The sequence below is a fragment of the Pipistrellus kuhlii genome, unplaced genomic scaffold (genome assembly GCF_014108245.1).
Source record: "Pipistrellus kuhlii isolate mPipKuh1 unplaced genomic scaffold, mPipKuh1.p scaffold_m20_p_70, whole genome shotgun sequence".
Classification (NCBI taxonomy): domain Eukaryota; kingdom Metazoa; phylum Chordata; class Mammalia; order Chiroptera; family Vespertilionidae; genus Pipistrellus; species Pipistrellus kuhlii.
The window spans coordinates 461,326-482,078 of NW_023425574.1; the positions used below are offsets into that span (position 1 = coordinate 461,326).

The 20,753-nt window shown below is 57.6% G+C and overlaps 1 protein-coding gene across 2 annotated transcripts; it reads left to right on the forward strand.

Annotated features, from left to right (window-relative positions):
* Positions 1-485: 485 nt before the first annotated feature.
* On the forward strand, positions 486-20,065 carry DPY19L3 (dpy-19 like C-mannosyltransferase 3). 2 transcript variants are annotated; one of them, XM_036422524.2, is made up of 19 exons: positions 486-616; positions 1,611-1,787; positions 2,213-2,349; positions 4,545-4,635; positions 6,381-6,502; positions 8,041-8,186; positions 9,438-9,561; positions 10,190-10,324; positions 11,485-11,616; positions 12,103-12,204; positions 13,322-13,395; positions 13,560-13,718; positions 14,575-14,688; positions 14,970-15,081; positions 15,635-15,691; positions 16,290-16,372; positions 17,043-17,175; positions 17,339-17,497; positions 18,784-20,065. In XM_036422524.2, the coding sequence occupies exons 1-19, from the start codon at positions 589-591 to the stop codon at positions 18,982-18,984; spliced, it is 2,286 nt and encodes a 761-aa protein (XP_036278417.1). In that variant the 5' UTR covers positions 486-588; the 3' UTR covers positions 18,985-20,065. The 2 variants fall into 2 exon arrangements, with proteins under 2 accessions (XP_036278417.1, XP_045431806.1); XM_045575850.1 differs by lacking the exon at positions 486-616 and adding an exon at positions 900-957.
* Positions 20,066-20,753: the final 688 nt, after the last annotated feature.

The window sequence follows — 20,753 nt, forward strand, 5'->3', positions numbered from 1 at the left end:
GTGCCCTGGCCGGTTCGGCTCGGTGGATAGAGCATCGGCCTTCGGACTCAAGGGCCCCAGTTCGAGCGGACCTAGGTTGCAGGCTCCTGGGCCCTGCTCGGGGCATCTGCAGGAGGCAACCCGTCTCTGTCTTTCCCGCTTTCAGTCTCTCTCAAAATCCATGGAAAAATGCCCTAGGGTGAAAGTTAAAAATAATAATACAGAAAATGCTGTGACCAGGATCGTTTTGTGCTCCTTGCGAGCACTGCGCCAAGCCCCTGCCCCACCGGCTCAGTGCTGTGTGCACACAGGAGACGTGGTCCCGCTAGGCTGAGGACCGGAAGTGTGCTGCTCTGTTTCCGGCGGCTTGGATGACAACCAACCGGAAGTTCACCGCTTCCTTCCGGCCGGCGCCACACGGGGAGGGGCGGGGTCACGCTGACGGACGGCTCCGGGAGCCTATGAGCGCGGCCGCAGCGCCCGTGCCTGCTCGGCCTCCCCGGCGCGCCCCCGCCCCGGCGCTGTCGCCTGAGGCCCCGTCTCCTCGGCGGCGCGCGCCGCTCCGGGCGGGCAGGGCCGGCGGGCGGGGCGCCGAGGGCCGGGGCGGCGATGCCCGAGCCGAGGACGCCGAGCGCAGGTCTGTGCTCCGGCCGGCCGGCTGCTCCCAGGGACCGTCCCCGCCGCGCGCACGGCCTCCGGGGACGGAGCTGCGTCGCGGCCCGCGGCCGTCACGGCGCCGGCCCCGCGGGGCGAGCGTGTGTCCGGCCGGCGTGGCGCCCGGAGGGCCACGCGTGGGGCTCCGCCAGGCTCTGCCAGCCTCCGCGCTGCACGCGGGGCCTCCGAGCTCGTTCCGCGCGCTGGGCCCCGCGATTCTGCGTGAGCGAGCGAATGAATGAATGAGTGAATGCTGAGCGAATGGACGGACGAGCACATGAATGAATGAATGGACGGATGGATGGACGGAGGAGCGAGTGTTCGGTGGGTGGATGGATGGACGGACGGAGGGAGGAGTGAGTGAGTGGCGGGAGGAGGCGGGAGGAGGCGGGAGCGGCGGCGGTGTCAGTCCCGTGGGCGGTCCTTTCTGGAGCCTGTGGGTGAGTGGGCGGGTGGGTGAGTGGGCGGGTGGGTGAGTGGGCGGGTGGGTTCCCTCCGGGACGCCTGACCCTCCGGGACGCCTGACCCTCCGGAGCCCCGCGGCCCGCGCACCCCGGACAGGTTACCGGGGAGCGGCCACTCACCGAGGCCCCACGGCAGCGCCCAGGGGGTGGGGAGGCGGGCAATGAGGTCCACCCGGGACACCCCCTGCCCTCCTCCTCCCCCCAGGCTGGCTGCTGGCCCGGGGGGCAGGCGGCTGCGGGGCTCCTGGGGCGCGGGGGGTGGGGGGGGGAGGCAGCTGTGGGGTTCCCTGTGGGCGGTGCGGGGACCTGGCTCTGGGACGATGGCCACCGGCAGGGAGGCCACTGGCAGGGAAGCCACCAGGGCGAGGCTGCCAGGTCTCAGCGGCCTCCTGCTGGTTCTCTGAGGGGTTCCGGGAGCTTTGCTGGAGGTGGAGATGTGAAGGGGGATGGGAAAGCGCCCGGGAAGGCCACCGAAGCCTGAGCCCCCGGGTCCCATTCACTCCACTCCCGCAGGTGCGTCTGCAGGAGCCTGGGAAGAGCCATGCGTGGGCGCCTCTGACACCATGATGTCCATCCGGCAGAGGAAAGGAGGCAGAGCGGCTGGGGCGGCCGGGGACGGCGCGGCCCCGCAGGAGGACCAGCAGGAGGACCAGCAGGAGGACGCGGCGCGGGAACCCAAACTGCCCTCCGGTGGGTGATGCACAGGCCTCGGGCGCTCGCTCTCTGCGCCTCTGTCACCCCCACAAGATCATGCCCTGCCGCCTCGCTTGTCCGGAACCCCGACATTTCAGTTTGATGGATAAGTCAGCACGCCTGAGGGTCTGAGACAGGACTGCAATTCTTTTTTCTTTCTTTTTTTTTCAACATTTTTTTATTGATTTCAGAGGGAGAGAGAGAGAGAACCATCAATGATAAGAGAGAACCACTGACTGGTGGCCTCCTGCACACCCCCCACTGGGGATTGAGCCCACAACCCAGGCATCTGCCCTTGACCGGAATCAAACCCGGGACCCTCCAGTCCGCAGGCCGACGCTCTGTCAGCTGAGCCAAACCGGCCAGGGCGGACAGACTTAGTTCTTTACTGACTTCGTTCTTTCTCGGTTTGGTTTTTCCAGAAGGCGGTACCAGCAGAAGGTTATGGAAGATTCTGTCATTCACCGTCGGTGGAGCCATCGCCCTCTGTGCCGGACTCCTGACGTCTGTCTACCTGGCCACCTTACATGAAAACGACTTATGGTTTTCCAACATCAAGGTAGGGGTGTCTGAGGGCCTGGCATGATATTCTCCGTCAGTTTAATGTTTACTGATTAGCCCGGTGTTTTGAATAAAGACTCAGATGCCCCTGTGTGGGCACACAGCCAAAATCAGTGCTGGTCACGGAAGAGTGAGGAGGGTGCAGGAGAGTCCCACAGCTTAGCTTCAAACTGTCAGCTCACCAGTCGGTCAGCAGGTGTTTGTGGAAGGAGGGAGGGATAGAGAGATAGAAACAAGGAGGGATAGGACAGGGAGGGAGGGAGGGAGGGAGGGAGGGAGGGAGGGAGGGAGGGAGGGAGGAAGGAAGGAAGGAAGGAAGGAAGGAAGGAAGGAAGGAAGGAAGGAAGGAAGGAAGGAGCCTGTCAGACACAGTGTCCAGTGTGAGGGCTGGTTTGGCGCTTCAGGCAAATGGCCCTCGTTCCCTCAGACTGATGCCGGTCTTTCCTTGAAGTCATTTTATTTTCTTTAAAGTGAGTTCTTTCTTCTCCTTGGAAAAGAAACCCTTTGACAACAGGGCTATGTCCTTACACCTTTTTGCTTCCCAGCAAGTGAAGGTTCCGTGGTGAGGAAAAGCAGTTCCCCCTGAACTGACAGCACTCCAGACACTCGATTCTTTCAGTCTTTTTTCCTCGTGCCAGCATTTCCCACTGTTATGTATTTATTGGCTATCACAGAATTTGAATATCTTCCCACTGAATGCTCTTACCGAGCAAGGCGTCAGGGTTAGTCCACAGCATGGCAGCCACAGTGAGACCGAGACTGGTCATCTCGGGGTCAGCCCGGTGGGAGTGCAGTCCCTCTGACAGGCGTCCGAGCGCCTCAAAGCTTGGCAACTCTGGGGCCACAGCCCCTGTCACCCAGAGGGCGAGAGGCGTGCATTCTGCCAGATGGGCACAGACTTGCCAGACAGTAACCGGTCTGTGCCGGGAAAATGTTTGCTGGACGGGGAACAGCTGTCTTCCTGTGAGCTGCTGTTGGCCGGTGAGATGACTCGTGGACCTAATTCGGAAACAGGTTGCAGTTATAAGGTTCATCTTCCCGTGGCTTCCCCACCTCCTGCAGCCTCGTCATTTGGGCGACAAAAGTGATTGACATGAGATTTTATAACCTGAATGGATGTTTCCTTTGCGCATTGGGTGTCGCTTGTCTGAGAGGGCTTGTTACCCTCCGTGATGCCCAGGAGACAGGTGGTGCGTCCTGAGCAGTCGTGTGTGCCTTTCCTGATGCTTTCCTTTTAGGGCTTCTGCTAAATTACTATGTTCACCGCTACAAACCGGTTTGAGCTGTACAGTTCCTTAAAAGTACAGTTCCTTTGTCTTTCCACTTCCCTCTGTCATTATCGTCAGAGAAGACATTTGCAATCCCTCAGTACCACTCTCCCTGTGGAGCCCACACCAGTAAAACAGGAGGTATTTGCTCGCTCTGCATTCTTTGGAGGTAACGCTATTGCTGTGCGTCGTCCTTGGCACCGCCCGCCCACCCGGCAAAGTATAAAATGCTGTAACACTGGGAAAGTGTTGGAACGGGGGAAGCAGATGTTGCCTTAGCAGGAAGCAGATGTAAAACTTGCAAATGTCTGTCTGATAAAGTATAGCATTTGGTTCCATGCAGCTGGTGCCAAGATCACCCATTCATCATGTTTGAACGCGTTTTTCCTAATGACGACCCTCTGTTCCCTACACATTCCGGGTGTGTTAGGAGCGGGGAGGACACCAAGCTTTCTCCCGTGAGCACTTGGAGCAGTGCCTTTCTTTCCCCCCTCGATGAGATCAGTCTTTTCTTGCGGCCGGTGTGGCTCAATGGTTGGGCATGGGATTATGAACCAGGAAGTCACGGTTTCATTCCCGGGCGGGGCACGTGGCCCGGTTGTGAAATACAAGAAAAACGTTGCCTCTGAAACATCAACTAAACGGAACTAGTTGTCTCTTTTTTAAAAAAAAATAAAAATGCTTTTACAGAACATTTTACACACCCTTGAAAGTAGAGAGAATCAGATACAGGACCCCAAAAAGGAACACCCAGCCTCAGTGTCACCAGCCGTCCGTTGTTGCTGTTTGCCGAGATTTCCTAAGACTGTGTCTCCAGAGTGGTTTCCCTCTGCCTTGTGGTTCTGTGTCCTCTCTCGAGGGTGACAGTAGAGACGGCACCGGACGGGGTTGTGTGAGCCCAAATGAAAGCCTGCCCTCGTTTCAGGAGGTGGAGCGGGAGATCTCCTTCCGGACCGAGTGCGGGCTGTACTACTCCTACTACAAGCAGATGCTGCAGGCACCCAGCCTGATGCAGGGTGAGTGCCGCCGTCCCGCGGCCCCGCGTTCCTCCCGCTGTGCCGGCCAGAACACTCTCTGCACCGGGCACGGGGCACGCTCCACACGACGTGTGTTGTTTCACTTGTTAAATAACACGGAAACGTTCTGCCCTAGAAGTTGTATGATACTCCATGTATCCCTGCCTCCCCGTCCCACAGTTCACGTTTGTGATTTCTCGGTCTGGCAGCTGACTTTTCTCACGATCCTTCGGGGAGCGGTCTTGGCAGGTGAAAGGGCTGTTGTCTGAATGGAGGGACTTTGGTAAACAAAGCGAAATGGCAGCCGTCCCAGTCCCGCTCATTCCTTTATGTCTGCAGTGGCCGTTTCCCCCACTTCCACTGTGTCTGCGTGTCCACAGCCCCACTCTTCACCTCTGCTCCGGAGAACGGAGGCCAGAGGCCCCCACTCTTAGACGCTGACATGCTTCCCCCGACACGTGGCACAGCTGTCCTGGCTGGACTCTGGGGTTCAGACATGTTTTTGGCAAGAATTCCTCAGAGGAGATGCTTCTCAGTCTCAACAAGATAAGCGATTTTGCTTATCTTTCTTTTTGTGCCGTAGAAATTAGTCCGTTCCCGTGTAGAGAGGCAGTTTTACCCATAAGAAGGCTAGTTACCCATCAGCCCAAACGCAGTGGTGTCCGCAGCTGTTGGAAGGTGCATTGCCTACGCCTGTATTTCAGTCTAACTCTGCCCTCCTGGTCCGTCAGCCGGAACTCTGTTCCATAAAACCCTTTTCTCGCCAGCTGCTCGGCGCCCTCGAGGTACAGTCATACAGGAAGGGCCGGCTGAGGCGGCCTGAGTCAGGGCGCTGAGGCCAGTGCTCAGAGTGGGCGTTGAAGTGGGTGTCACCTGCTCTGGGAGGGTTTCGTGGGAGCAGAGCAGCTCCGTCGCTGTGAACTGTGGAAAGTCAGCCCTGGACACAGGTTTGTCCTTCCCGCCCCGCAGGACGCCGAGGAATTGGGGGGGCAGTGATGTGTCCCGCCTCCAGTGGGCGACCCTGCCTCTGTCTGATGAGCTGTCTGATGAGCTGGGCTCGGGTCACCGGCTGGGACTGGAAAGAGGGTGGAGCTTGGGGGTGGGGGACACATGGCCTTGGGCAGGTCACGAGCTCCTCCCTGCAAAAGAAAAGAAAAGAAAAAGACGGTATCTTCAAACAGAAACACCGTCATTAGTCCCCACAACAAAGGATCGCCGAGCCCAACTTGTCAGAGTCCAGTAGTGTCGGAGGAGCTGCTGTGAAGGTGACTGTCCCACCTGTTTGAGTGTCGCTGGCCCGGCTCCGTCCTCTGTTCAGGGGGCTCTTCCAGAGCATTGCCAGCAGAGGACGAGGTGGCTCCGCAGCTCCCAGAGTTCAGTGGTCCCTGCGAGCCAGATAAACCCACCTGATTTCTCTAACCTGTAGGTGTCTTCCCATTTTCCTCGTAATTTTTGTGGGAAACGCTGATTGATCTATCAGACAGTGTCCCGCTTTCTGGGTTTTGCGGAGCCCCTGGCGCCTGCCATTCCATGTTTCTGTGGTCTCAGTGGCCCATCAGGTGGTGGTGGCTCTGGCGCTGGCTGGGACCAGGTTCTGATTCGATCAGGATGCCTCCCGGAGGGTGTCGTCTGCTCCACAGCAGGCACGTTCTCTGGCCCTTCCTAAAGTATCTGTGAGTGGTTTTGAATAAATGAATTATTTTAATTGTAATTCTTTTGCCTGATTTTTCAACTACCAACCTTAGGTTTCCGTGGCCTAATGTATGATAACAAAACGGAATCCATGCGGACCATTAACCTGCTCCAGCGAATGAACATCTACCAGGAGGTCTTCCTCAGCGCTGTGTACCGAGCTCTGCCCATACAGGTATGCCGTGCTGTGCGCGTTGAGTGGTTAAGAGCAGGCGAACGTCAGCATCTGCCGTTTCCGGTTGAAGTTTGGCGTTGGTTGTTCTGATCTTCGGCCGGCGTGGTGGGAGAGCAGCAGTGTCCTATCACCTCCGTAACTCATGGCGTTTGATTTTATTCACGTCCCGTAAGCTCTGTGGTACACGTGGTGCTTCCGGGCTTATGTGTGTGCGTCTGGAAGCAATGAGTGTTCAGGTGGACACACTCCTCACTTACCTTTGAAATAAAAGACATTGGAAAGTTACCAAATCACAACGACCTCTTTTCTTTCCTCTTTTTAAAATATGTTTCATTGATTTTTCACAGAGAGGAAGGGAGAGGGATAGAGAGATAGAAACATCGATGAGAGAGAAACATCAGCTGCCTCCGGCACACTCCCCACCGGGGATGTGCCCACAACCAAGGTACATGCCCTTGACCGGAATCGAACCTGGGACCCTTCAGTCCGCAGGCCGACGCTCTATCCACTGAGCCACACTGGTTAGGGCCACAATGACCTCTTTTCAGGTGAACAGGTAAACCCGTGCCAAACCGGGCGTGCCCTCGCTGAAGATGAAGCCCCTCTGGAGGGCTGGGGGCTGGGGCTGGGGGCTGGGGCTGGGGGCGGTGGGCTGGGGCTGTGGGCTGGGGCTATGGGCTGGGGCTGGGGGCGGTGGGCTGGGGCTGTGGGCTGTGGCAGTGGGCGATGGGCTGTGGGCTGTGGGCTGTGGCGGTGGGCGATGGGCTGTGGGCTATGGGCTGGGGCTGTGGGCTATGGGCTGTGGGCTATGGGCTGGGGCTGTGGGCTATGGGCTATGGGCTGGGGCTGTGGGCTATGGGCTGGGGCTGTGGGCTATGGGCTGGGGCTGTGGGCTATGGGCTATGGGCTGGGGCTGTGGGCTATGGGCTGGGGCTGTGGGCTATGGGCTGGGGCTGTGGGCTGGGGCTGTGGGCTGTGGCGGTGGGCGATGGGCTGTGGGCTGTGGGCTGGGGCTGTGGGCTGGGGCTATGGGCTGGGGCTGTGGGCTGTGGGCTGGGGCTGTGGGCTGTGGGCTATGGGCTGGGGCTGTGGGCTGGGGCTATGGGCTGGGGCTGTGGGCTGGGGCTGTGGGCTGGGGCTATGGGCTGGGGCTGTGGGCTGTGGGCTGTGGGGTGGGGCTGTGGGCTATGGGCTGGGGCTGTGGGCTGGGGCTATGGGCTGGGGCTGGGGGCGGTGGGCTGTGGGCTGGGGCTGTGGGCTGGGGCTATGGGCTGGGGCTGTGGGCTGTGGGCTGTGGGCTGGGGCTGTGGGCTATGGGCTGGGGCTGTGGGCTATGGGCTGGGGCTGTGGGCTGTGGGCGGTGGGCTGGGGCTGTGGGCTGGGGCTGGGGGCGGTGGGCTGGGACTGTGGGCTATGGGCTGGGGCTGTGGGCTGTGGGCTGTGGGGTGGAATCACACCCCCTCTGAGGGTTTCACTGTCGTGTGAGTGAAGGGAAGGGCCGGCGTCCCCAGCAGTAACGAGCGTCGTCCCTTTGGCAGAAGTACCTGGAGCCCGTGTACTTCTACATCTACACGCTGTTCGGGCTGCAGGCGGTCTACGTGGCCGCCCTCTACGCCACCAGCTGGCTCCTGAGCGGCACCTGGCTGTCGGGGCTCCTGGCCGCCTTCTGGTACGTCGCCAACAGGTGAGTTGGGGTCGCTGTCGCCTTCTCCCTCCTCACAAAGGAAGCAAAGGGGGGTCACTCGCTTCCAGCTCAGGAAGCTGCTCTGCACGTCCGTCTGAGGGGCTGTGCGGCCAGCGTCTCCAGCCACACCCCCCACCGCAGAGACGGCAATTCCTTCCCAGCACCCTCACCGCGGCTCGCAGGCTCACAGCTCCTGGCCCTCGGAGCGGCAGGCCCTGCGCATGTGAGGAATGCCACGTCACCTGACTTTCCCTCCCAAACACAGGCAGAATGAAATCGCACTTTACAAAACACGTCTAGATAGAAAAGCTGCCTGACCTGCGGTCGCAGCACCAGTACCGGGGAGGGAACTTACAGACTCGGGCACCTTATGTCAGAATCCCAAACGAGCTGCTTTCTCCTGTAACCTCACCGAGGGGTTCCTGTGGGCCGAGCACTTTGCAGAATGCTTCCCGTGTGTTCTCTGATGGGCCTTACAGAGGAGAGACTGTTATCACCCCGTCGTAGGGATGCGGACATTGAAGCTTAAGGGCTAGCTCACAGCGCTGGATCTGTGCGCCTGTGAGGATAAGTGTATGTGCGGGCACGTGCATATCGGTGTCAGTACACACGCTGCCAAGTCTCGGTCAGAGTTCCAACGGGTGCGACCACAGTACCAGCTGCCTCTGAGCATTTGGATCTAACCTGTTATCCCTGCGAAGAGTGAATGGAAGTCAAACGTGCTTGCTTTCAGAGTAAAGCAGAAATATTTATTGGAAGCCTACAGTGCGTACAGAGAGTGCTTGGAACCAGTGGACAAAGAACTGCCTGCCCTCTACCTGCCCGATGGGGTCGCCTTCTAGGGAAGCCAGGGGCTCGTAGAAATGGTAACAAGTTCAGAGCATGTAAAGCGTGAAGAGCACAGGGGAGCGTGCACAGGTGAAGTGGGAGGCAGTGAGGCAGTCACAGGAACACGCATGTGTCTACCCAGATCACCCCCTGGCTGGCTGCATGCGTGTGGACAGGCACCTGGACATCCTCCCTGCCCAGTTACATTGTGGGGATGGTGGGGGAGGACAGATTACGGAGAACCAGTAACCAGAGTCTTTGTCCTTCATGTTACATAGCCACTGTGTGGGACTGCGGGTGACCACAGCACAGGTGACCACGGTCGGGTGGCCAGGGATGGGTGGCCGCACACGGGTGATCATGGCACAGGTGGCCACGCACAGGTGGCCAGGGACGGGTGAGGACTGTGCTTTCTGTGTGCAGGACGGACACCACCCGGGTGGAGTTCACCATCCCGCTGCGGGAGAACTGGGCACTGCCCTTTTTTGCGGTCCAGGTCGCGGCCATCACGTATTTCCTGAGACCAAACCTGCGGCCTGTGTCCGAGGTGAGTCCCCTCGTCCTTTCCGTGTTTCTGGCCTCCAGGGTCGTCCCAGCTCAGAAGGGGTGGCGTGCGGGTGCCCCAGGCCTATGTGGAGTCCTTGGTTCTTTTTTTTTTTTTTTTAATATTTTATTTATTTTGTACAGAGAGGAAGGGAGAGAGATAGAGAGCTAGAAACGTCGATGAGAGAAACATCGACGAGCTGCCTCTTGCACACCCCCTACCGGGATGTGCCCACAACCAACGTACATGCCCTTGACCGGAATCGAACCTGGGACCTTTCAGTCTGCAGACCAACGCTCTACCGCTGAGCCAAACCAGTTTTGGCGAGTCCTTGGTTCTTGACCAGTTTTTTAGTTAAACGACGCTTTCTTCTAAGCCATCTCTCCTTTGCAAAGAAAATGGTTTCATTTTGTCGTTGTTTGATGTGGCTCAGGGGTTGAACATCAACCCATGATCCAGGAGGTCACCGTTCAATTCCTCGTCAGGGCACATGCCCGGATTGCGAGCTCCATCTCCAGTGGGGGCGTGCAGGAAGCAGCCAGATTCACTCTCCTCATGGATGTTTCTCTCCCTCTCCCTCCCTTTCTGAAATCAATAAAATGCATGTGAGTCACTGAGGTTCTTTCCACAGTGGCTGACCCTGCTCACCATCTTCACGTCGACGTTCGTCTTCAGTCTGACCTGGCAGTTCAATCAGTTCACGATGCTGGTGCAGGCTCTGGGGCTGTTCGCCCTGGACTCCCTGGACATGCTGCCAGCCGCCAAGGTGAGCAGGGAGGGCGGGGAGGGGGCAGGGGCGGGACCTGGGCTGTGCCTGTCGCAGACACACACGTGTGTGGCATGGCGGAGATGTGCCGTTTGAGCTGCTGGTTAACACAGCTGTGTGTGACCATCTTAACTCTCATTCTGCTTAGTGTATGTTAAATGGCGAGTTTATTTGGTGCACAAATACCTGGATCAGGTGTCCTTCATCGAGAAGTTTAAATTTCGGTTAAAAGACAGCTCTCAGAATGTGTGGCTGTGTTCCGACTCCCTCCCTCCCCCCGAAGGAAGTCAGTGGGCATGTAGCAGCTTCCTGGCGTCCCTTGTGAAATCCTCACAGCGACATCTAACCAGCCTGGGGCCTGAGCCCTGCTGACCGGCCGCCGGACTTCCCTCTGAAATAAGGAATTCCACCCTGCTGTTCCTCCTGTGTGTGAGGGCCTGACTTTTAAATGCTGACGGGATCTGCTTTCTTTGAGGCCAGAACACAAACTGGGGGAAATGTGACTTGCTGCTACATAAGAAGTTTCATAAACCAGGGGTGGTCTAATTCCAAGAGAAGAGGGAAAGGACCAGCTCTTAGTTTTCCTTTGAGGCGTTTTTGTGTGGCTCCACATTCTGGAGGTGCTTCTTGTCCGGCGTGTCCCTGACCAGAGCTGCTCATGTGCATTTCCCTGCGCCATCGCCTGCGCTGGCACCATGCCCGCCCTGCGGCCCAGAGTCAGGTGCGCGGCCCTGTCTGCCACGAGCTGGTCCCCACGCCAAGGCCGCAGGCCTCCTGGTGCCGCGCCTGCAGGCCCAGTCCCTGGCGAAGTGGGCGCGAGCGCGCAGATGCCAGGGCACAGTGGGCGACGTGGGGGGAGCTGGGGCGGAATGGAATGTGATCAAACACTGATGGTCACTGTCAACAGAAACTGAAAGGGTTTGGAAGAACGCTGAAGGCTACAGATTGCGTCAGCCTGTGTCCAGGACGCAGTTAAAGCGTCCTTTGCTTCCTCACTTCATAGTATCCAGTTTGTTGCCTCTTTAATGTTACAAGTAAACAGAAATGTGTGACTTAGTTTCTTTTTAGCTCATAGTCCAGCGGGCGTTCTCTCTGCGTGTCTAACCTGAGAGGGGGCGCTGGTGTCTGATCGCCTGCCTCACTCGCCCCTCCTTCCGCAGGCCACGTGGCTGTACTCGATCCAGGTCACGGCTCTGCTCCTGGTCTGCGCCCTGCAGTTCTTCAATTCCATGATTCTTGGGTCGTTGCTCATCAGTTTCAACCTCTCAGTGTTAATTGCAAGAAAACTTCAGGTAGGATCTCTCTCTCTCTCTCTCTCTCTCTCTCTCTCTCTCTCTCTCTCTCTTTCTCTCTCTCTGTCTGTAAATGTTTTGGTTCGTGGGACCTTTCATGCAGCGTTCAAAGGAAAACTTAGGACCAAATTCCCACTAACAAGTGGGAAGGGCATCATTGGGTTTTTGGAAATTCGTGGTTAGCATCAGTGAGAGCCGTCACAGAGATGGTGAGAACAGGCTGTTCATTGACCCAAAAGCATTCCTTCTCATTCCTGTTTTCAACTTTCGTTGTAAGTGATGTCACACATCCTTGAGCTCCGGATGCTGTTATATTTGGTTTCTGCAAAGTTATCTGAGATTATAAGAAAACCAGTAGGTAACGTTTTCCACATACTCCCCCGATGTGTTGCGTGACCCAGTGTTTTAAAACCTCATGTAACCTTATGTGTTTATGAAGTTATATTAAAATTTAAGAATTAAAACTCAACTCTTTTTAATTTCTAGAAAAATCTGAAAACTGGAAACTTCCTTCATAGGCTTGGGAAACTATTGTTACATTTACTTGTGGTTTTATGTCTGACGCTTTTTCTCAACAACATTATTAAGGTAGGTTAATAAAATGGCATATTTAATTTAGCATTTCTAAAGAGTTACCAGTTTTACTTTAAACGGGCTCAGTTTGGAGGGTTATTTTTTTATTTATTAATTAAATGGATTGGGGTGACTTGGGTCAACATGAACATGTAGGTTTCAGGTGTAGGTTTCTATGTACCAGGATCTGAACAGGCTTAGTTTTAACTTGTTTCGGTAACGGGATTATTTTATTGATTTTAGTCCTCGCTTTCTATTCACTCTAACATGTTCTTCCTTGAACTCACCTTTTGAGTTATTAAACTTTTTAGAAACTCAACTATAAAAGCCTTAAACAAGTATCTCTCTCAATTTAAAAAATTCTATTTGTGGCCCCTGAAGGCTGCAGATTATCGGATTATTGATTTTCCGATCTAAAAGATTATACTCAGTCCTAGCCACTGTGTCTCAGTGGGTAGAGCATCAGCCTGCAGACTGAAGGGCTCCAGGTTCGATTCCGGCCAACGGCACAGGCCCAGGTTGCGGGCTCCATCCCCAGTAGGTGGCATGCAGGAGGCAGCCGATCAATGATTCTCTCTCATCATTAATGTTTCTATCTCTCTCCCTCTCCTTGTCTCTCTGAAATCAATAAAGAAATATTTTTCCAGCCGAAACCGGTTTGGCTCAGTGGATAGAGCATTGGCCTGTGGACTGAAAGGTCCCGGGTTCGATTCCGGTCAAGGGCATGTACCTTGGTTGCGGGCACATCCCCAGTAGGGGGTGTGCAAGAGGCAGCTGATCGATGTTTCTAAGTCTCTATCCCTCTCTCTTCCTCTCTGTAAAAAATCAATTAAAAAAAAATATATTTTTCCAAATAATAAAATAAAAGATCATACTCAGTGGGCTTCTAAAGCCAAAGAAGCCCATCTTTTATCTGCTTTACATATTAAACTTACACATAGATCCCGTCTGACACAAAGATTCTGCTGTAAAAAAGGACGGGACAGCCTCAGGGTCCCTGCTTAGGAGTCCTGGACCCTGAGGACGTGGTGGCGCGGGCTGGCCGCCGCTGGTTCTGTGTGGCCCCCGCCTGTGCCGGGAAGGCCCCGGAAGCCCCACGCTGGCACCGACAGCTCCTGGCCTCTCCCCACAGAAAGTGCTGAACCTGAGGTCAGACGAGCACATCTTTAAGTTTCTGAAGGCTAAGTTCGGATTTGGAGCAACAAGGTACGGCTACATTTAAAATCATCTTCTTTCTCTAAACAATAAAATGTGTGTTTGCTTTTCATATTAAACGTCATCCTCCGCCTTCAGCTGTTCATGTCAGGCTCATTCTGAGGGAAAGGCGGAGTCTCCTGGCCTGGGTTAACCTGGTTCCCGTCTGTCCCCAGGGACTTCGACGCGAACCTGTACCTGTGCGAGGAGGCCTTCGGCCCGCTGCCCTGGGACACGTTCGGGCGGCTCTCGCACACGCTGCTGCTCCACGCCTACCTGCCTGTGCTGGGCGTCACCGCGACCACGGCGCTAGCTGTCGCCCTCCGGCATCTCAGGTGCGTGGCCTCCAGCTCCAGCGCCGGCAGGGGGCTCGGTGCTGGGAGGCTGGGTGTCGGGGAGGCAGGCAGCACAGGCAGCGATCACTGCTTAGCCTCACGGCCCCCGGCGGGTGGGGACTTGACGGGAAGATGACTTAGAAAGGAGTCCTGACTCGCAGGTGCCGCCAACAGAAAACGGTGATGGTGGAGATGCGTGAGGCGCGTGGCTGCCACGCTCCGTGGGCGTGGCTGATGGCATCACCAGCTGGCAATGCACCGGGGCCTGGTCCTCGGTTCAGCAGAAACCGAAGCCCACGTTCATGGCACAGCTTTACTTCTTATTTGTAAAAACTTTAAAAATACTGGCAACTCGTAAAATGGCTTTCAAGATCTTAGTTTTCGCATTTCAAAAGGATTTTTGTTGTTGTTTGCTATTCTCTTGCAATTTAACGAAGTCCTTTTTTTTTAAATTGATTTTTACAGAGAGGAAGGGAGAGGGACAGAGAGTTAGATACATCAATTAGAGATTAATATCGATCAGCTGCCTCCTGCACACCCCCCACTGGGGATGTGCCCGCAACCAAGGTACATGCCCTTGACCGGAATCGAACCTGGGACCTTTCAGTCCGCAGGCCAACTCTCTATCCACCAAGCCACACCAGTTTCGGCACTTAAAATGAAATTCGTTACATTTTAGTTTTTCTGCTTCTTATGACACTCGTAGCCTCATGAGCAAATTAAAATGGCGATTCATTTTATCTTGGGGAAATAATTCATTTCCGGGTACACGGAGGGCATGTGTATGTCTCCACAAGAGGTCTGACTAAGTTAAACCCTGTGTCCAGCTCTCACCTGTCTGTGCTGTTTTGTCCAGTGACTCCCCCGCCCAGGGTCCCCCGGGAAGGTGCGCCGTCAGCCTGGGGCCGGACACAGCCTACAACCTCACGCACACCGTCATGTTCGGAGCCTTGGCGCTGAGCACCATGAGGTATTCTCGTCTCATCTCTGTTATCCTTTTACCCAGCCGCTCTCCCCTGCTCTCGCTGAGCGATGTCACGGGAGGCTGTCCCCGTCTTCCTTAACGGCCCTGTTCCCACAAAGCATCCTCGTCTGCCGATCCTCCGAGGACAAACCGCAGTCACAGCCAATTTTCCCGGGTCCGAGCGCTGCGGGCTGACCCTGCGCCAGCTCCCGGGCCGGGAGGCCCTTGCTCCCCGGGCGGCGTTTCTGTGCCGTCCGGGGACTGACCTCCGCCCGCTGTCCCCGCAGGATGAAGTACCTGTGGACGCCGCACGTGTGCGTGTTTGCAGCCGCCGGGCTGTGCAGCCCCGAAGTGTGGGGGTGCCTCCTGAAGGTCGCCCGCCTTCACAGCCCGGCCAGGGTCAGTGCCCCTCCCCATCACGGCGTCAGTGTCTCCTCCTGCAGCTCTGTGTCATGTAGGAGTCCCCGCACATCCGCCTGGTAAACGGATGCTGAGATGCGAGGCTGAAAGTAGAGAGCGATACATTATGATTTTATGAGGATTTTTTAAATTTTATTTTGTCATCACTTCTTTTCCCCCCAGCCATCCATTAGATATGCTCATTCTACAGAATTTAGAAATCCTGAAAAGCTCAAAAAGAAAACTTAACAGTCACCGATAATCCGCTGTCCAGAGCTGTCGCTAGTGTGACTGGAACGTGCTGCCTGGCCAGTGGGCAGTGGCGACCCGCCTCCGGGGTGCTTCTGAGTGTCCTGCCCTCTGGCCTCACTAGGGGGCCGTGTGGGCGGCGATCCCAGCCCTGACCTTGGCTCGGTGGCTGTGCATGTTGGACACTCCGTTAAATGCTCTCTTAGATTGTACCTCTGTTATTTTAAAAAAGTCATATGTTTACAGAGCAAAACAGTGAGCCACACATGTTGCAAACACGTATCCCTGGATGCTGTCTCCACAGGTGTGTGCGGTGCGGCACGCGATCCCCTTGCTGCTGCTGCTCTGCCTGGGCTGTAAGGTAGGACGCGGGGCCTCCGTCCTGGCGCTGACCAGCGCAGAACGGCCGCTGTGACGCGGTCACTGGGCGGGTTAGGACCCTCGATGGCCATGGGGCTGGCTTAGGTGGCAACTGACCTGTTTCCAGTCAGGAGAACAGGACCCCAGTTCGATCGTGGTTGTCAGTTTGGGTTCTGACTCACCGCTCAGAGGATGCCAATCCCGCGCGTAGAGCTGTTTCCAGACCCATTTAGCAGTGAATGGAGTAGGAGCTTTGTCCCCCATGATCTGCTCTCTCTCTACGGAGCGTGGTGGCCCCCGCCACGTGTGTGAGACTCCTGTCCCCTGAGGACGGCCGGGCGCACGCAGGTCAGGGCAGCCCAGGGCGGTGCCGGCCACGCAGGTTTGGGGAAATGATCCCTGTTCGCACAGCCTGGCTTCGGGGCGGAGGCCTTCCGCTGAGAGACAGGGTGTTGGTCATGTCCACGACCCTGAGGCTTTGTCCCAGCCCAGCAGGGGGAGGCAGCGAGCAGGTCAGCTCCTGCCCTGCAGCCCTTGCTCTCCCCTCCCCGCTGCGCAGCTGCGGGCTGCGGGAGACGGCTGTTCGCTCTCCGTTGCAGCTCTGGCCGGGCGTGATGGACGAGCTGTCGGAGCTGAGGGAGTTCTACGACCCTGACACCGTGGAGCTGATGCACTGGATTAAGTAAGAGCCTCCCGTCACTCAGTGCGCTGGGCCCGCCCGCCTCACGGGGTCACTCAGGGTCTGCGCTGGGCCCCGCCCCTCTCACGGGGTCACCCAGGGTCTGCGCTGGGCCCCGCCCCTCTCACAGGGTCACTCAGGGTCTGCGCTGGGCCCTGCCCACCTCAGGGGGGTCACTCAGGGTCTGCGCTGGACCCCACCCCTCTCACGGGGTCACTCAGGGTCTGCGCTGGGCCCCGCCCCTCTCACGGGGTCACTCAGGGTCTGCGCTGGGCCCCGCCCCTCTCACGGGGTCACTCAGGGTCTGCGCTGGACCCCGCCCCTCTCACAGGGTCCTGCCGCCATGTCCTCCCTTAGCACCTCTTGGCGTTAAGTGGGCGAGAGCCTTTGCTGGAGAGTGAGTGGTGGGCGGGCCCCGCGGTGCAGGGCACCTGCTGGCAGGCAGCTGGGGGTGTGGGCACTGGGGCACTGGGCTGTGGTCCCGGCATCGGTGGCAGCGAGCACAGCCCCAGGGACGGGTCTCAGCTGCTCTCAGCCCAGGTCCCAGCCCGGTCAAACCCCAAGGATGCCCACTCCGCTCCTGCAGAGCATGGGGATTAACGATGGAGGTGGACACACACACACTCACACACCCCGTCCATCACCTAACCTTCGGGAAACCCTCCCCTTTCAGCTCCAACACCCCGCAGACGGCCGTGTTCGCGGGCAGCATGCAGCTGCTAGCCGGGGTCAAGCTGTGTACGGGCAGGACGCTCACCAACCACCCGCACTACGAGGACAGCGGGCTGCGGGCGCGCACCCGGGCGGTGAGGACGGAGCTTCCCCTGCGCTGGGGTGGGGCCTGGCCTGTGTGGGACCTGGGACTGGGACCTGGGAAGGGCCCCGGGACGAGGTGGGGCAGGTCCAGGGCTCAGGGCCCGCCCGTGGGAGGTGAGGGCCTGGCCGCCCCGTCATGGCTCCCGCCCACAGGTGTACCAGGTGTATGCACGGAGGCCCCCCGAGGAGGTGCACGCACTGCTCCGCGCCCTGGGCACCGACTTCGTGATCCTGGAGGACAGCATCTGCTTCGAGCGCCGGCACCAGCGCGGCTGCCGCCTGCGGGACCTGCTGGACGTGGCCAACGGACACGTGAGCGCGGGCGGGTGGGCGGGGCCCTGGGAGGGGCCAACGGACACGTGATTGAGCGCGGGCGGGTGGGCGGGGCCCTGAGGGGCCAGCGGACACGTGAGCGGGGCGGGTGGGCGGGGCCCTGAGGGGCCAGCGGACACGTGAGCGCGGGCGGGTGGGCGGGGCCCTGAGGGGCCAGCGGACACGTGAGCGCGGGCGGGTGGACGGTGCTGAGAGGGCCAGCGCCCAGCTTGGTGTGGGCGGCCCAGGCCCTGCGCCGGCCTGGGGTCCTGGTGCCTGCGAGGACACCGGCCTGCAGCTGGCTGGTCAGGGCCTCTGCCTACAGGTCACGTGGAAGATTTTGCTGTTAAAACCAAAACCAGCCAAAACCGGTTTGGCTCAGTGGTAGAGCGTCGGTCTGCGGACTGAAAGGTCCCGGGTTCGATTCCGGTCAGGGGCATGTACAGTGGTTGTGGGCAGCTGGTCGATGTTTCTCTCTCATCAATGTTTCTAGCTCTCTATCTCTCTCCCTTCCTCTCTGTAAAATATCAATAAAATATATTTTTTTAAAAACAAACCAAAAACCAAAACCTCAGCCTTCGGAAGCCTCTGCTCGAGCATCAGTGGCCGCTGTGGCTGTGGCCGTGGCAGCCACGCCGACTCCCTCCTCTCCCGGCCCCGTCCACGGGCCCAGGTGCACTCTGGGAAAGACTCAGAGACCTAAGAGCCAGTCTCTGGAGAAGTTCAGGTGCCCAGCATGGGATCTGGACTGTGGCCGCCAGCTGTGGTCGGCCCAGAGCCCTCCCGCCCCCCACCGACCCGGGGTGTGACTGGACTCTCCGCCACACCACCCCTCCCACACCCTGACGGCCTCGGGGAAGCCGGGGAAGAGGATGTGAAACCGCTTTCTGCCCGGCAGAGTTCCTCCTCTCTCCAAATGAGTTCTGCTCCCTGTGGCGTTTTCACTCGGCCTCTGATGAGCTGGGGTTTTGGTTTTGGTTTTAACAGTGAGTCCTCCTGGTCCAGTTTGTGAGAGAAACAGTGTGGTCCCCTCAGAACAAGTTCGAGCTCAGCTTACCGCTAAGGGTGCCCTGTGCCCCATGCCCTGCGCTCATGCCTCCTCAGCTGCGGCTCCTTTCTCCCCCCTGGGCTGGGAGGCCGTGGACCTCAGGCAGCCGCTGCCATAGGAACCACGTTCCTTACATTCACTGGAGGAACCAGCCCCTCCCACTGTGTAGTTTCTTACAAGTTTGATTTTTTTTTTTTTTTTTTTTACCGAATTACGCTTGGTTCTGTTTTGGCTTCAGGTGATGGACGGCCCGGGAGAGAACGAGGCGGGTCTGCAGCCGGCAGGCCACCCCCGCTTCTGCGAGGAGATCCGGAGGGGCCTGCCGGCCTACACGGCGCTCTTCACTCGCGTGTTCCAGAACAAGACCTTCCACGTCTACCGGCTCCAGAAGGACGCGGCCGGGCCGCCCGCTCCGTCCCCGGCAGGGCACACGCGATAGCCGGCGTCCGGGGCGATGGGGCCGGGGCCTCGGCGCTGTGGTCGCAGCAGGCTCTGCTCTGCGGTGTTCACACGGCCGCCCCCGCGTCAGAGCGTCTTCCTCCAGCTTCTCCGTCGTCTCGTCTGTCCTTCTCTGGGATGTTCTCCAGCCCAGGAGGGACGTAGGACTCCATGGCGGGAAACGGCACGTGTCCGTCGGTGGCCCGAACAGCCACGTGTGTGTGGGAACTCCGCGGCCCGTCCAGAGTGTGAGCACGCTGAGCTTTCAGGTGCCATCGGCCTTGGTGGCCGAAACGCATCGAGGTGCGCAGCTCAATCAGGTAACACTGTCTCACTAGTGACGGCCCACCCGCGGCTTTTTAACGGCTCCCTGGCCCTGTTTCACCTAAAGGTTTTATAATATTTTCAAATTACCGTGCTTTTAATATTTCCAAACAATCATGTTAGGTCCTTATAACCAGAACTTCCTGCTGTGCTCTGTCCGAAATGTAAGGTGTAACACGTGTTGTGTATGTGGGTGCATGTGTGTGCGTGGGCGCATATATGTGCATGTGTTAGTGCCAGGCACAGAAACGCATCAGGTTCCACATTATAAGTCTAAAGGGGCAGGCATGTGTGTGTGGCCATGTGTGTGTGTGTCCCCGTCCAGTGTTATGTTAAAACCTACTGATGCCACTAACCTATCCTGCAAGAAAGATAACTTTTCCTTACTTCTTACTTGTTTAACTTGACTGGGTTTGCAGAATTTTATAAACGTCTTGTTTTTAGCCTTTGTATTTTTTACAGCCTAGAACCTTGCACAGTCTGGATATTTTTTAAACATTGTATCTTACTGAGTCACTAATACAGTATTTTTGGCAGAGGGCGTCTTCCGGTGTCACTGTGAGGGGCCGGGGGCGGTCCTTCCCTCCCTCCCTCCACGCACCTAAGTGCCTCTGAGTCCCGCCCCCTCCTGACCAGCGAGGGCTCTGCGTCTGCTCGCGAGGCTCCCGTCATTGCTCTCCTGATTCGTTTCTGATAACGGGGCGCGTAAAGCTGTCGGTAAAAGCATTTTGTACGCTTAATTAAACCACGATGGCCACCGAATCCACGTTCCCCCTGTTCCTCTCGATTCTCAAGTCCCCTCGCGGTCAGAGCGCAGGCAGGCGGGGAAGGTCCGGGCGCAGCGAGGCGCCTGACGGCCGATCAGCGAGGTCCGCGGCATCTCTCGTTCGCTGTCCCGTCCCCTACGCAGGCTCCAGGTGGCGGTCGGCGGGGTCGAGCCGCTGGCTCCTGGGAGCAGTCACCTGCTCAGTGTCATCTTGTTGTGACGCCATCAAACCTTGTCGGCTCCTGAGCCCCTTCCTCCGAGTCCAGTCCATGCACTGAGGCCTGAAGGAGCCCAAAGACCGAAAAGGGGGGTTTGCCAGGAAGCTGGGAGGAACCCGCCTTCGTCTGGGGCAAATAGATGACACAGGATTGGCCACGAGCTGATAGAGTTTAAACCAGTTTGGCCCGGCCGTGGGCTCAATGGTTGCAGTAAGGTGTACATGACAACAGAAAACAAATTTCCCAATGTGTTACTGGCAATGCCCATGGTGGCCACCAGGGGGAGCTCGGGCTCGTGCCGATCTGCAGCTTCCACCACAGAAGGTTCTTTGTCCCCAGGCAGGGCCCATCCTTGGTGGTGCCACCTCGCTGTCCTCCTCATGAGCTTTGGGATATTCCCAAAAAAAATAAGTCCTATGTCCGTTTGCTCACCCAGCTCTGGCTCTGGGCCTGCCTGGCACT